This window comes from Oreochromis niloticus, linkage group LG3 (assembly GCF_001858045.2).
Source record: "Oreochromis niloticus isolate F11D_XX linkage group LG3, O_niloticus_UMD_NMBU, whole genome shotgun sequence".
NCBI classification, from domain to species: domain Eukaryota; kingdom Metazoa; phylum Chordata; class Actinopteri; order Cichliformes; family Cichlidae; genus Oreochromis; species Oreochromis niloticus.
In genome coordinates this window covers 1834685-1848614 of record NC_031967.2, presented here as the reverse complement: position 1 = coordinate 1848614, position 13930 = coordinate 1834685, and the positions used below count along the sequence as shown (strand labels likewise).

General features: G+C 44.5%; 1 protein-coding gene across 1 annotated transcript in view; it reads left to right on the top strand.

The window, feature by feature from the left end:
• The window catches only part of LOC109196268 (protein NLRC3-like), a gene marked incomplete at its 5' end in the record, with an annotated part of 45803 nt that overhangs the window by 29626 nt on the left and 2247 nt on the right, over window positions 1–13930 (top strand). Inside the window, one exon of the mRNA XM_019350210.2 lies at window positions 9148–9321. Within this exon, the coding sequence (XP_019205755.1) occupies window positions 9148–9321 (174 nt within the window). The remainder of the gene's footprint in view (window positions 1–9147; window positions 9322–13930) is intronic.

Below are 13930 nucleotides of genomic sequence, written 5' to 3'. Positions count from 1 at the left end.
ATTTTCCATCTAACATTTAAAGTAAATTTCCAGGTGAAAAAAAGATCTGCAGCTGCAGTCTCTCTATTGCATGATGCTGCAGAATGCTGTGGTAGCTGTTTGGGTCCGGGTGCCTCTCACTCTGTACAAGTTACAGCTCGAAGTCTTCTCTTCACAGCTGAAACTGAGACTTACTAGGATCATTATTAAGCTGTGATTGAAGCTGTTGTCCTGTGAGCCGCCTATCACGCATGCTGTTAACTCTCAGAAACTTGTTCTCTGATTCAGTTGTGTCTTTGGGTCTGCCAGATCTCTTCCTCTTCCTCACAGTTTGTTTCTGAGCCTTTGATGGTGAAGGCCCACCAGAGGCTCAGTCAAACTGCTGATAGCTGTGTCCCAATTGAGGGGCTGCACACTTCGGAGTACCCAGCCTTCGCGGTCTACATGTCCGAAGAGCTAGAAGGGCGGAAGTCCGAGACTTGCAAAATGATCTAACTTCCATCGCACTGCTCAGGTTGCCTAGTAACCATGACACTAACAGCTAGAAACATTTCATACAGAATTATTTGACAGAAATGAAGGGAAAAAATGTTTGGTTTTTTATCACATGTTTTGATTTGTTGAGTATCTGAGGCTGAACGGGGGGGCAGAGCCATTGCAGCGGGGGGGGGGGGGGGGGGGGTATCAAAAGGAGAAAAAAAAAAGAATGCTTGGATGCTGCTAGCATAATTGACAGGTTTTTGACGAGGCTCCCACACAAACGCAAAGCAGGAGATGAAGCATCCAAACCAACTCAAATCACGGACAAACAGTATCCCACATTCTTTATTTTTAGTTCACAAGCACTTGTTGTAATGACTAACTACTCCTGACATTTTGGAGCTCTTTATACAGTAAAGTTACAGCGGGATACAAATAACATCAGGCTAATCCTGCCACGATTTGTCCGCCGGTCTAAATCACGGACTAACAGCTGTTTATGTTTTTAAACCCATTTTGCACAGAGAGGCATTTTTTGAAAAATGTATTGATAGCAATGTTGAATATTATTAAACAGGGAAAAAAAACTACATGTAAAATAATTACACCTTGACGCCTCTGCCTTTGTAAATGGAGGGACAGTAACTGCGTGTGTATATGTAAGCGTGTAAAACCTGAAGATAGAGACAAAATACTGTTAATCTGACTATCTGTCATTCTGCAATTCCTCTCATGTAAACAATAACGTGGCGCACAGCGTGACGTGAATAAAGGCACATACCTTTGACGTTGCGTGACGAACTCTGTATTCCTCGTCCACACGTAAACGCAAAAAAGGAGTTTTAAAAAATCTCCATTTTCGGTGATTCGAAACCCCGTTTACGTGTGGACGAAACAGCTGCGTTTTCAAAAATACCCGTGTAGGTGCGGACGTAGCGTAAAAGAGTTAGTAGTTTATGTTATTACTACCTGTAATTTATTACAGATTACTTGTATTTGCTTAATTGTTTACTAAATGTCTGAGGTGTGAAATAAACCGCAATGGAACAAAATATGGGTGTGTGTGGTTGGAGGATGTGTGTGTGCGTGCGTCAAAGGTCAGGGAGTAAAAGTGTGTTTTAAAGGAGGTTTAAAAGCAGCGAGTGAAGGAGCCTGTCGAGGTAAATCGTTCCATAACTGATCAAATTCAGTTGGTGGACCTCTGTGTGAAATCAAGCATCTGGTTCACAGAGAGGATAACCCTCAATTGGGCTGTACAACATTATATAGTGAGACAAAAACAGAGATTATCGTAGCCATCGCTCTCTCGCATGGACGTGGCAGTCTTGCTGTCTGCTGCGAATCCTCCCCGTACCTCCGTGACCTCGTCTGGTATCTGCTCCCTCCTCTGTAAGAGACAGTAAAGGAAAACACGTCTCTGCCTAGTCTTGAAAATCTAATCTTATCATCCATTGTTCTTCTAGGGCCTCTTCTTCTTGTGGCCTCAGCTAACTGCTAATATTTAAATGGCTAACATTAACATGTGTGCCAGCCAGGTTGTTCAGTGTTGTGACAGTCAGCTGCTTCAGCTGCTGCTGGGATGGGCTGTGGCAAAGAGAACAGAGAAAATCAAAATCAGAGTTTTTCTCTGAATTAAAAACAAGGAAACAACAATATATTCTACATGGTGAAACTGATGGTTTATGGTGTTTGGGCCTGTTTTTCTGTATTTAAGATAAGATAAGATACGATAAGATAAAACTTTATTAGTCCCTCGGGTGGGTTCCTCTGGGAAATTCGGTTTCCAAAAGCACAGCACCGACAGAAGTTACAGAGTGTGAGCAGAATAATATATATATATATATATACACACACATATATAAATACACATATATAAATACAGAGACACATATAAATAAAATATACGAAGGGGTTAAATAGAATAAATAGGAATATGAATACAAGTGAATTGCACATTTCAAGTATTGAAGTCTATTGCACCGTTGACTATTAACAAAAAGTATTGCACAGTGAAGTGAAGAGAAAAGGCACTACAGCTTAGTCTCGCCCCCCTCCTTTGTCCTCCTGTTTCCCCTCCCTCTCCCCTCCACAGAGGACAGTTTGATGGCGTGTGGGACAAAGGAGTTTTTAAGTCTGTTGGTTCTTGTCTTTGGGAGAAGCAACCTGTCACTGAACAGACTCTTCTGGTTGTTTATGGCCGTGTGCAGAGGATGCCCAGCATTGTCCATAATGTCCAGCAGTTTTTTTAGTGTCCTTTTCTCTGCCACTGTCACCAGAGTGTCCAGCTTCATGCTGACCACAGAGCTGTGCTGCTCCCCCAGCACACCACAGCATAGAAAAGTACTCCAGCAACCACCGACTGGTAAAACATCCTCAGGAGCTTCCTGCAGATGTTAAAAGACCTCAGCCTCTTGAGGAAGTACAGTCGGCTTTGGGCTTTTTTATACAGGTGCTTTGTGTTGCATGACCAGTCCAGTTTGTTGTCACAGCCCGAGGTACTTGTACTTGTTGACCACCTCCACCTCCTCCCCCTCTATCTGAACCGGCAGTGGACCTGCTCTGGACCTCCCGAAGTCCTCAACCAGTTCCTTGGTCTTTGAGGTGTTGAGTTGCAGGTGGTTTGTGTGACTCCATGCGACAAAGTTCCTCACCAGACTCATGTACTCCTCTTCCTGATCATCCCAGATACACCCCATGATGGCTGTGTCATCTGCAAATTTCTGAATGTGGCATAATTCAGAGTTGTAGCAGAAGTCAGAGGTGTACAGGGTGAAGAGAAGAGGGGACAGCACAGTTCCCTGTGGTGCTCCTGTGCTGCTGACCACAGTGTCAGACGTGATGTCCTTCAGCCTGATGTACTGTGGTCTGTCAGTGAGGTCAGAGATCCAAGCCACCAGGCAGGGGTCCACCTGCATCCTGTTCAGTTTTTCCTGAAGCAGACAGGGCCGGATGGTATTAAAGGCACTGGAAAAGTCAAGAAACAGGATCCTGACCGTGCCTTTTCTCCCATCCAGGTGTGAGTGGGCTCTATGCAGGAGGTACAGGATGGCATCCTCCACTCCGACATCCGCCTTGTATGCGAACTGTAGTGGGTTCTGGGCATGTTGTACTTGTGGTCGGAGGAGGTTGAGGAAGAGCCGCTCTAGAGTCTTCATCAGATGTGACGTCAGTGCCACCGGTCGGAAGTCATTCAGCTCATTGGGCCAGTTCCTTTTGGGGACTGGGACGATGCAGGATGTCTTCCATAGGGTGGGCACTCTCCCCAGTTGCAGACTGAGATTGAAGATTCGTTGTAGCGGCTCCCCAAGTTCAGCAGCACACGCCTTTAGCATTCTAGGACACACCTTGTCTGGACCTGCTGCCTTTCTGGGGCGAAGCTTCCTCAGGTGTCTCCTGACCTGATCCACTGTGACAATGGGAGATGATTGGAAGGGGGGGTGTCCTGCTGTTGAGGGGTTGGAGGAGGGGGTGTCATAGTGTCAGGAAGGGGGGAAGCGAGGGAGGTAGGAGAGTGGGGAGAGGGCTCTGTGGTAAAGGTGAGGGTGGGGGTGGTTGTGGGCTGGTCAAACCTGTTGAAGAAGTTGTTGAGTTTGTTTGCCTTCTCCACAGTCCCCCCCACTTTGCTTTTCTTGGTGTTGTGGCCTGTGAGGGTTTTCACACCATTCCAGACCTCCCTCATATTGTCTCTCTCCAACTTCTGCTCCACCTTCCTCCTGTAGGTGTCCTTTGCTTCCCTCAGGCAGCGTTTCACCTCCCGCTGTGCTGCTTTCATCTCCTCACTTTGCTCCTGAAAGCCTACTTCTTCATGTTGAGAACAGCTTTGACTTCCTGTGTTTTATGCAGATAAAGTGTAAACTCAGATGAATTATACCATCAAATGTTAAAGGAAAATATCAGGATGAGTGTCTGTGAGCTGAGAAGGACGTGAAGCGAGCAGTTTATCCCAGAGCTGAAGCTGCTCTGTGTGCAGAGATGAGCTCAGATTCCTGCTGTGATTGATCAACAGTCACAGAAATGTAGACTTGTAGTTATTACTGCAGGATGGTCACAGCAGATACTGATAAACATGGATTATGAGGATGGATGATCAAGTTTCTCACTCTCTCCTTTAAATCTCAGTTTTTTTCTTCTTCACAGTTTATCTGTTAATTTATTCATGAATAACACTGAAAGAGTTTCTGTTATATTTCCCCTTGAACATCACCTTATTAGTGCGGCATTAGGAAATAGCCCCCCTCCAAAGAATGAATGAATGAATGATGATAATAATAAAATGATTAAAAAGCAGAGCTCAGAGTGGTAGATGGTCAAACATGGATCCACGGGTGGTTCAACTGCATTTGGTGACGTGACTAAAGCAAATCTTTCAAATAATCCCACCATCAACGGGATGTTGTCTCCTTTACTACGGTTACGTTACTTGGTCACCGTGTGAATTTCTTTGAAATGAACCAAATTCTTTTATTTGTTGGTTGTTGCATATTTAAGCTCTACAGTCAGGAAAGGAGGAGATGAGGCCTCAACAATGTTGGGTTGTAGCTGTGGTTCAGGTTAGAGTGAGTGTCCATGGAATAAATGTAAGTCAGTGAACTGGAAACATGACTGTGTTCAAACTTTTCCTTTTTATAATGAGTCTAATCAAAGGTGCACAGAAGTATCTCCACTTTGACTTTTCTGTGTCACCATCAGAGCTTCTGCACAGTGTGGAGAAAGATCCAGAAGCAGAGCTGGACTGCAGACAGCCAGTCAGAGCAGCTGTGTACAAAGTAAGACTGAACATCTGTCTGCTGATGGACTCATTTCTGAAAACTGGACTTCTTGTGTTGTTCAGACATTGAAGAGTTTTCTTTCTCTTTAGTCTCATTGTTTTTCTTTCTTTCAGCAGATGTTGGTCTGCAGGAGGTTTTAGATGAACATAAGATCAGTCTGAGGAGGAGATGTGAACGTGTGACTGAAGGAAGTGATGAAACAGGAAGTAGAACCCTCCTCAACACCATCTACACTGAGCTCTACATCACAGAGGGACAGAGTGAAGAGGTTCATACCCAACATGAGGTGAGGCAGCTGGAGACAGCTTCCAAGATGGACGCCCTCCATGACGCTCCAATCAGGTGCCAGGACATCTTTAAAGCCTTCCCTGACCAACAGAGACCCATCAGAGTGGTTCTGACCAACGGCGTGGCTGGTGTTGGAAAAACCTTCTCAGTGCAGAAGTTCACTCTGGACTGGGCAGAGGGCTTGGAGAACCAACATGTCAGTGTGGTGGTTCTGCTTTCATTCAGGGAGCTGAACCTGATCAGAGATGAGCAGTACAGTCTTCTGGAGCTGCTCCATGTTTTCCATCCAACATTACAGAAGGTCACAGCAGAGAAGCTGGCTGTCTCTCAGCTTTTGTTCATCTTTGACGGCCTGGATGAAAGCAGACTTTCATTGGATTTCACCAACAGGAAGCTGCTGTCTGATGTCACACAGAAGTCATCAGTCAGCCAGCTGCTGACAAACCTCATCCAGGGGAATCTGCTTCCCTCGGCTCTCGTCTGGATAACTTCCCGACCTGCAGCAGCCAATCAGATCCCTCCTACATGTGTTGACAGGCTAACAGAAGTACGAGGCTTCACTGACGCCCAGAAGGAGGAGTACTTCAGGAGGAGATTCAGTGATGAAGAGCTGTCCAGCAGAATCATCTCCCACATGAAGACATCCAGGAGCCTCCACATCATGTGTAGTATCCCAGTCTTCTGCTGGATCACTGCTACAGTTCTGGAGCACATGTTGACTACAGAGCAGAGAGGAGAGCTGCCCAAGACCCTGACTGACATGTACTCACACTTCCTGCTGGTTCAGACAAAGAGGAAGAAGAACAAGTACCATGAGGGACATGAGACGAGTCCACAGGAGCTGACGGAGGCTGACAGGGAAGTTCTTCTGAAGCTGGGGAGGCTGGCGTTTGAACATCTGGAGAAAGGAAACATCATGTTCTACCAAGAAGACCTGGAGCAGTGTGGTCTGGATGTGACAGAGGCCTCGGTGTACTCAGGAGTTTGTACAGAGATCTTCAAAAGAGAGTGTGTGATCTTCCAGAAACCAGTCTACTGCTTTGTTCATCTGAGCATTCAGGAGTTTCTGGCTGCTGTCTACATGTTCCACTGTTTCACCAACAGGAAGACAGAGGTGGTGAAGATGTTTCTAAAATCAAAATCTTTAATGAAGATGATTTTCAGTGTTTTTGATAACAAAGATCTCCAATCCCTTGATGTATTTCTGAGGAGAGCCATGATGAAATCCCTCCAGAGTAAAAATGGCCACCTGGACCTGTTTGTTCGCTTCCTTCATGGCCTCTGTCTGGAGTCCAACCAGAGACTCTTAGTAGGTCTGCTGGGTCAGACAGAGATCAGTCCAGGAACCATCCACAGAGTCATCAACAACCTGAAGAAGATGAACAGTGATGAAATCTCTCCTGACAGAAGCATCAACATCTTCCACTGTCTGATGGAGATGAACCACCTCTCATTATTTCAGGAGATCCAAGAGTTCCTGAAGTCAGAGAACAGATCAGAGAAGAAACTCACTGCGATCCAGTGCTCAGCTCTGGTCTTCATGCTGCAGATGTCAGAGGAGGTTCTGGATGAGTTGGACCTGCAGAAGTACAACACATCAGAGCGGGGACGACAGAGACTGATTCCAGCTGTGAGGAACTGCAGAAAGGCTGGGTGAGTCCAGATGTGATCATTAACATCATTGATCAGTGTAGGTTAGTAGTTTAAGTTTGAAAATAAAATCAGATTGTAAGCACAAAGTGTTTGTGTCCGTACGCTGCAACCTTCCACACCATCCTTTATTGTACAGACTCAGCAGCAGCTCCATGGATCCCAAATCCAAGAGTGGAGAACAGATTTGAAGTGTGTCACATCCATGCACTCACAGCTGTTTCCACCATGTTTCCACTGATATTAATCCTGTTCAATGACACGTTTCATATCAGTGAATATGTTCTTTAGGACGTCCACTGACATGTTTAAGTGTTCTGCTGGAAATCACTCAAATCATCCATGAAATCCATGAAAAATCCTTTTAGTGTTTCTAACTTCACCCTCTGTCCTCTCTCTCTCTCCATCCTCCTCACTGCTTCTTTCACTGATAATCACACAAACATCGTATTCAGCTACAAAATAACACAATAATATCATCTGATGATCATTATTATAAGAGCAGGATCCATATTTGATATCAGAGTAACACACTGCTTGGTTATGTGCAGTCATCATCAGTGACTGTGGGTCAAACAGAAGCTCTCTGATTGGTTGCTGACCTTGGTCACCTGTCCACTCTCACCTGTTTGTGTTTGCTCTCTCTTTGCTGTCTCCATCCTCTCTCTCCTTTCTCTCCCTCTCTGTCTTTGTACCGTCACTCAGGTCCAATGGAAACAGTGACATTTACAAACCAATCAAAGACAAACTGATCCATGTCAGGTTATAACAATATTCAAAGTGAATACAGGCTGCTGCTGGACACAGACAGGTAACATCATTTTGACTTGCTGTCACCTGGATCTGGACTCATAAACACTGAAGCCCTGAACAGGAATACAAATCATTTTCTGCCAACTAGCGACACACCAGCAGATAATGGCTCAGAAAGCTAAAATGAGCCAATCATTTCTGTGTTTAGTTCCCCTGAAATCAGATCTGATATCAGCAGCTCTGAGTTCATTCATCATTATTGTCCAGTGATGAGATTTCTGCTCCGTTTGGTGACAGTCAGCAGGTTTTTCCTGCGTGTGGACGTGAACAGTCGTACCTGACAGCAGGTAGCAAACAGAGATCATCTTTCCAGCTGGAACTCTTCACTGAGCTGAACTCATTCAAAATGTTCTGGAGTCAAAACAGGAAACAGTCCAAATGTGTGTCTTCACTCTGACTCTGGATCAGATCTCAGTGACAGACTGTGGACATTATGGAAGCCTAAATGTGACACCATCTTCCTCCTTCATCTGCAGATTAAAGCCAAACAAAGATTCTCATTAAAAGTCTGCAGGTCTGAGAGAGACTCAATCGTTGTGTCATGTCAAACACAGTAAGAGGAGCTGAAGCACAGATGTGAAGAGCAGATTCATCAGATTATGACCTCACTCTGTTTTGTCTTCATATACATTCAGTCTGTGTTTATGATGCAGATTTTTTGCTTTCATAGAGCCCGTTCTCACTCCCGAGGCGTAACATCCCGACGTTTTGTCATGTCCCGCGGCGTTCCTGAGGAACGCGAAAGGTGACCTTCCACGTTGTTATGGTACGCGGCGGTTTCCAGCCCTGTATTGCAGCCCTAAACTTAACCTTATCCGTAAGCCTAACCATAACCTTATGCCTAAACCTAACCATAACCGTATACCTAAGCCTAAACCTAACCTTATCGCTAAACCTAACCATAACCTTATTCCTAACCTTAACCAGCACTTTAATGAGGTGAAATAGTGTTTTCTAAAGCGATTTTAAGGGGAAAAGCGAAGATGTGTAGATTGAGTCCAAACGGTTCTCATGTGTCCGCAGTTTTCTGATGTCGTGACGTAGGAACGCCTTGGGTGCCCGAAAACGTAATATGTTGACGATTTGTCACCTAGCGTAAAATGTTACGATTTGGGAGTGAGAACGGGTTGTTTTATAATAACACATTTTATATTTTCTATCATCACAGACTGACTCAGTGTCAACTCTCAGAGTCTCACTGTGAAGTTGTGGCCTCAGCTCTGAAGTCCAACCCCTCCCATCTGACAGAGCTGGACATGAGTTTCAACAACCTCCAGGATTCAGCAGTGAAGCTTGTGTGTGCTGGACTGGAGAGTCCAAACTGTCGACTGGAGACTCTGAGGTGAGTTCACTGACTGCGGCTGTTGTTGTTTTTCTATATTTCAGGTCTTTGATTGATGTTTGAAACTTTCTTTAGTTCCTAAATGTTCAGGATGTGTCTGAAGACAAATGTGAAGAAGTTTGAGTGCTTTCAGAAATGTTGTGTCTTTCCAAACAACTGAACAACAGTTTTTCCTTTTGGCTCCAAACAGAAGTGACAGACTTGAGCAGGGTTCATTTAAAGGCTGACAGAAGTGGAGTGGTGACGGGGAGATGTTTGACAGGACAGTGTTTCAGCCTCCACAGGTTCATGTTGTGCTCCATCAGTCAGTGAAGATGAAGTCAGTGCTGATGAGGCTGTAGAGTGTGTGAGGGATGTGAATGAGGATGATGAAGATCTGATGATAGCAGATAAAAACAGGCTGCAGAGACTTTGAGCCATACAGGGCACACAGTGTGTGTACAGAACAGCTGAAATCATTCTGGAGGCCTCACTGGAATATGGAAGCATCACAGTACAGCTTCACTAAAGTCTCTGATATGAGATGAGAAATGAAGCAGCCAGAGCTTTTCATGAGTGGAAATCCACTGTGACTGTGAGCTGCTGCTACAGCCTCCAGATTAGCCAGCAGCTCATCCTGCTCAACATTTCCTCACCAACTTTAATGGAAGTGTGATGTTTTCAGCTGGAGTGATGGTCAGGGTGGCCTCCCTCTCCTCTTCTTCTCCTCTTCCTCTTTCATTTGTAAAGCCACTTCTGCTGCTTTCATTCATTTGGAAGTCCTGTAGCTGAGTTTGGGAGAGACTAACAGCCTCGGCAGCAGAGGGGAGAAAGGCTGTAACACCACCACTTTACTCTGTTCTACCTGTCACATCATTTTATCAGGAAACAAATATGCTCATGTTTTTACTATGTTTGTCTTGAAGATGTAAGGAGATCACATGGTGCTTTTTATTATTGTGTTGGTTTGTTTCCTGTCTCTTGGATGGAGCCCAGCTGTGCGTGGCCCCTGGGCCTGTGGTCAGAGTGTGTGCTGGATAATCCGCCCAGGATGAGGCCAAACTGACATGGGATGAAATGTCTGTCACATAATTGAGCTTAGTGTAGTTTCATTTCTGCACAATTTAAAAACAACCAAAACATTGTTCTGTCTTTTCTATGTTATACTGTAGACTTTCTTTGATACTGTGTCCAAAAGGAGCAGCTTTTACTTTGAAGGGGAGCGGTCTCTGTTTCCTCTTCAGGTTGGATGATGGAAGCAAATGAGTGTGTGATGTTCTTTCAGTGTTGCACTTTGTAGACGCTCCCTGAGCACTGGTCTCACAGCCAGCTGCACATAGAGACCAGTGTTGTTAGTCCAGGTCAGAAGATGACTTGTTGGAATGAAAATGAGCTTGTAGTTTGTCTGCTTTAATCATGTGACTGGAAAAAGGTGTTGGACTTCAAATATGTCCGTTTCTTTCACACGTCACCTTTAAAAGTGAAGCCTTGTGGTTCCTGGAAGGAAAAACACGACTTTTTCAAGTCTTTGTCCTGTTTTTATGAGAAATGTACGACTTTAATGTGAAACATTCAGAGTTTTTTTCTCTTGTTGTGTTTGTTTGAAGCTGCTTCCTGTTGGCTTCAGCTGTTTGGAGTTTCCATTTTCTAAACTTCTACATTCTGAACCTTCTTCAGCTCTGAACAGATGATGAAACACTGAATGATTTCAAGCTCACACTTTGTCTAATAAACTTACATCTTTCATTCTTTATACAGATTGAGTCACTGTGGTTTGTCAGAGATCAGCTGTGATTATCTGGCAGCAGCACTGAAGTCCAACCCCTCCCATCTGAGACAGCTGGACCTGAGCTCCAACAAGCTGCAGGATTCAGGAGTGAAGCATCTGTGTGGTTTCCTGGAGAGTCCAGGTTTTGGACTTGAAACTCTGAGGTCAGTCAGCATGTTTTAGTTGTGCTGAGATGAATATGATGTGAAAGTTGTGCTGACACTAAACTGCAGACATCAGGCTGATATTATACTGATCCACACTGAGGATCTTCATGGTAAAGTCTGTTTTCTTCTTCTCTGGTTTAGTCCATTGACTGCAGCAGAACAATGTTCACATTTCAAACCTTCAAAGAAGAAGAAAAATCCTCCACTGGATAATTCACTGTGAAACTCTCCAACTCTTCATTCCACCTTAAAGTCTGTCTGACACTGAAATCCAAAGCAAAATGTGCGTTTGCTTTACAGACAGCAGTCCAACACAAACATACACACATCATCCAAAACACAGTCCAACATCCAAATCTCCTCCACTGCAGCATGAATGATGGGAAAGAGAAGGAGGAACACTCTGACATTCAGGGTTAGAATGAGTTTCATGAAGCAGACTGTGAAGATCAAAGCTGCATTAGAAGCTTACATGAATGAATGAGTGGACAGAAGTGGACACAGATCATCTGAAGCACTTCAAAGGCTTTAAATCAGCACATTTCTCTTTATTCTTTATCAACTCTGTTAGTTTCTCTCAGTTTTCTGTGGAATGAAGCTAACAGCAGGCTAATAAGATGCTGACCAATAGGTTTCTATTAAAGGTTGTAATTTGTCTCTGAAAAAGTGCTTTGGCTCAGCAGGGATCAGCTTACAGGTAGAATACAGCTGCTGGATGGGATTAGCATGTCATAGCTATCTACCAAACTGCTAACTGGGGGATTTCAGGCCATCTATGGATCATTTTTGCTAACTGTTTATTCAGCTTAGGCTCACAGGGCTGCAGCCTGTGCCCTAGCTGTCATAGGGCAAGAGGTGTGGTCCACCTGCACAGGTGAGCAGTCCATCACAGGGCCAACAGAGAGAGACAGAGAAGCACTCTCTCACATCCACACCTACAGCCAATTTAGAAGCACCAATGAACCTAAGCAGCATTTCATTGGACTGTGGGAGAACATCCAACCTCCACAGAAAGGCCAACAAGCTTCAACCTACAACCTTCTTGCTTTAAGGCACTAGTGCTAACCACTTTTCCCCATTTCAGCCCAAATCCTGCAACTTCCTGTTACTTCAAAGTAATCGCCATTTTTCCCAGAAAGAAATGTAAGTAGAAATCGATGATCTAAGTGAGAACATGAGCCTTTAAAACGTCCCAGTGGGTGCAGTCAAAGCAGTCCCTCAGTCCCAGTATAGAGTCTTTGGTCCAGACTGGAACAACTGTGTGCCCAGTTTGAGCTCTCTTCAGTCCTGTGACCTGACAGACCCAGAGGGGCCATCACATCACATGTAGAAGCTCCCCTGATGGAGCCACAACACATGTCCAATACTTAGTCTGTCTTGTTGGACCAACTGGAAGAAATGATTCAAGGACTTAGTCACAGAACAGAGATTCAAATCTCCAAAATCCAACTGGCTGCATCAGGACATATAGTCTGAAACTCTGCACAGTTTCCTGTTTGAAGCTGCTTCCTGTTGGCTTCAGCTGTTTGGAGTTTCCATTTTCTAAACTTCTACATTCTGAACCTTCTTCAGCTCTGAACAGATGATGAAACACTGAATGATTTCAAGCTCACACTTTGTCTAATAAACTTACATCTTTCATTCTTTATACAGATTGAGTTACTGTGGTTTGTCAGAGATCAGCTGTGATTATCTGGCAGCAGCACTGAAGTCCAACCCCTCCCATCTGAGACAGCTGGACCTGAGCATCAACAACAAGCTGCAGGATTCAGGAGTGAAGCATCTGTGTGGTTTCCTGGAGAGTCCAGGATGTAGACTTGAAACTCTGAGGTCAGTCAGCATGTTTTAGTTGTGCTGAGATGAATATGATGTGAAAGTTGTGCTGACACTAAACTGCAGACATCAGGCTGATATTATACTGATCCACACTGAGGATCTTCATGGTAAAGTCTGTTTTCTTCTTCTCTGGTTTAGTCCATTGACTGCAGCAGAACAATGTTCACATTTCAAACAGTGAGACTCAACGTATGGCCCGCGGCCCACACGCGGCCTGCCCACCTTTCCTGATTCAGAGAGAGGGGACCCTGATTAACTGTGTAGTGTTCTTCCTCACAGTTCTAAGTATCAGACACAAGAATGAATAATCCACAGCTGACTGTCTTTAGCAGGTCAAAGGTCACGGCACACAGCAGACAGTGGGAAATATTCTAATTCTGATCATTTATCAGCACATATCCATATGTATAAAAACAAAGCTGACACTGTGAGACTTGATCAGAGGTGTGATCATCACAGCAGAGGCCTTTGTGTCAAAGTCACTGAGGATCAAACAGAAACACGTGAAGCAGATTTTCCTCTTCTGGCTTTTTATAGCAGATAACCTTCAAAATATTCTGCAGTCGATCAAAAACTGAAGCAAACCATGAATCAACATGTGAACATGAGCTGATGCTGCTGAAGTGAAGCAAAGTTACAGAGGTTTGATTACAGACACAGCTGAGAGTTTGTAATCTGTCATCATTTTAAAAGGTTTCAATTTCTTCAGTATTGAACAGCAGAAATGAGGCTTTGTTTTCGGAGGCCGACAGCAGTGAACACAACAGCAGACTGGTGCGTAATAAGCAGTGAATAATGCAGAAAACAGATTTTTGAAGGTAAACTGTTCTTGAAGTACACTGAGAGAGAGAGAGCTGTG